The sequence below is a fragment of the Lactuca sativa genome, chromosome 6, assembly GCF_002870075.4.
Source record: "Lactuca sativa cultivar Salinas chromosome 6, Lsat_Salinas_v11, whole genome shotgun sequence".
NCBI classification, from domain to species: Eukaryota; Viridiplantae; Streptophyta; class Magnoliopsida; order Asterales; family Asteraceae; genus Lactuca; species Lactuca sativa.
Window position 1 is genome coordinate 33,376,495 of NC_056628.2, and position 2,597 is coordinate 33,379,091.

Below are 2,597 nucleotides of genomic sequence, written 5' to 3' on the forward strand. Positions count from 1 at the left end.
CATGAATTATTCGCCCGAGAGGTGTAGTATTGTAGTATTGTTGGTTCTTTTTAACTTTCATGAATGAAATAGATGAAATGAGAGAAAATGCTTAACCTTCTCATTGATTGATTGCATCATACAGAACTCGTAACATTTATACAGAACAAATATCTAACTAACCAGAAAGTACTTACAAACAGATCTCTAACTAGCGGATTGTTGGATATATTACTAACTTGTGACAGAATACCAGTGTCGTTAAGAATTAAGATCACAGTGAACTCATTATAAACATATCAGTTATTTGACCCGAATTATCAATAGGATATTCAATCCCATAATGACCCGGTTCAAAGGATATAAGAAATCATTTTTGAAGTCAATGGAGGAACAATCATCCATGTGGCCCACCATGTGGGGAAGGTGATGATAGTGTCACGATGTGCCAACTCCAAGTACTATCAATGTATTGCCAACGGAATATTACTTTATCTCAAATAATACCTCCCTATAAATCAGACGCTAGCCATTTCTGCTTGAATTCATCACTAGAAGCTTTCAGATTTGCAACAATGGCGAAGATAGCGATCGGCTCAATCCAGGAGGTGACCAAGCCTGACTGCATCCAAGCGCTAGTTGTCGAGTTCATCGCCACCTTTCTCTTCATCTTTGCTGGTGTCGGAGCTGCCATGACCACCGGTGAATAGCTCACATTTTCTCCCATATTCAACTTCATAACTTCATTTCTTTTACATTTTTTTGGAGAATTGTTGGATGTGACTTCGGTTATTTGTTGAATTTATCAGAGAAACTGGTGGGAAATGAGGTGGTGGGGCTATTTTTCGTGGCAATGGCTCATGCATTAGTGGTGGGGGTGATGATCTCCGCTGGCTTCAGAATCTCCGGTGGCCATCTGAATCCGGCAGTCACTCTTGGGCTGTGCGTCGGTGGTCATATCACCGTCGTTCGATCTGTTCTTTACTGGATTGATCAGTTGCTTGCTTCAGTGGCTGCTTGTGCTCTCCTGAGTTACCTCACCGGAGGACTGGTAAATTTTGACTTTGAAACCGTAATCTTTAGAAGTTTATTGTTGTGCTTTATGCAGTAAAACTTATACATCACTTTCTTTCCGGCAACTTTCAGACAACGCCGGTGCATACACTTGCAGTTGGAATGGATTCTCTACAAGGTGTCATTATGGAGATTGTGTTGACTTTCTCTTTGCTCTTTACTGTTTATGCTACTCTAGTGGATCCAAAGAAGGGCTTTCTTGATGGGCTCGGCCCACTTTTAGTTGGGCTTGTGGTTGGTGCTAACATCATGGCTGCGGGTGCTTTCTCTGGTGCATCTATGAACCCGGCAAGATCTTTCGGTCCGGCTCTAGTGTCCGGTGACTGGACTGATCACTGGGTCTATTGGGTCGGTCCACTCATTGGTGGAGGACTCGCCGGATTCATGTATGAAAACTTTTTCATTGTTAGGACTCATGTCCCAATTGCGACCGATGAATTTTAAATTAAGAAGTTTATTGTGATCGGTGTAACTTTTTTGGTGTAACTTTTTTGCCATTGGTGAATAATAATTGTCTTGGGTGTTTTGTATTCGAATATGAAATGTATGTTTTAATGGAATTATTGAATGAGATGCAAAATATTTAGTTTACATTAATGCATTAAACTCAATCAAAATCGAATGTCAAGTTAACATTTAGTACATTTGTAGTTCAATGGTTATTTAAGTGTTGATAGGAAAAAAGATTATTGTTCAATGGATTGTTGAAATAAATGGTAAAGTTGTATGAAAAATATATTACTATTATTTAACAATTCATTAGACGTTATAAAGTTCAAATATTATGGATACCCTCAAATTTTTTTGAAACAAACATTTAATTAAAGTCATAAAACAAATCAATGATGGCAACGAGTTCTTATTTCGGTTATGATAGACACCATTTAGAGAAGAGAGATAACACATGAACATAAATTGAAACCAATTTATGCTTACCTTTAGGGTGAGCTTACAATTTAAAGATGCAATCACCTAGTGCTAAGCTAGAATTAAGGAAACATACATGCATAATGAAGAGTGGGTTCCTAATAAAACGAAACTACTCTTTGACTAAATAAAAGAAACATGGCTATTAGTCAAGCTATGTCAGTGGTCTTGAGTATTATCTTAGAAACGTATCAATTCCTTCCCCCTTAACATGGACATTGTCCTCAAGGTCCTGGAAGTCAGTTCGAAGAGTAGCTAGAGGGGGAACATATTTGTCAAATGGCTGAAAAGTGAGTGTGGTTACTGGTCAAGCCATTAGTGTGGCCTTGAGTACCATCGTAGACACATATCAGGTTACCTTAACTAAATTCCACATTTTCTCCTATTAACAACATTTTAATGTAAATTATATATTCACATTCGTAATTATTACATAATATTGGTGAATTTCATTTCGTTTCATATATATATATATATATATATATATATATATATATATATATATATATATATATATATATATATATATATATATATACACACACACACACTAGCAGTGTACCCGTGCAAAGCGGCGGAGCGTGTAAATTCCTTCGGTGATATGTTTCCGCTACAAA

General features: G+C 37.0%; 1 protein-coding gene across 1 annotated transcript; it reads left to right on the forward strand.

Moving 5' to 3' along the window:
• The first annotated feature begins 486 nt into the window (after nucleotides 1-486).
• Nucleotides 487-1,644, forward strand: LOC111897331 (aquaporin TIP4-1). Its single transcript, XM_023893288.3, has 3 exons — nucleotides 487-681; nucleotides 789-1,030; nucleotides 1,126-1,644. The coding sequence occupies exons 1-3, from the start codon at nucleotides 555-557 to the stop codon at nucleotides 1,495-1,497; spliced, it is 741 nt and encodes a 246-aa protein (XP_023749056.1). The 5' UTR covers nucleotides 487-554; the 3' UTR covers nucleotides 1,498-1,644.
• The last annotated feature ends 953 nt before the right edge of the window (nucleotides 1,645-2,597 follow it).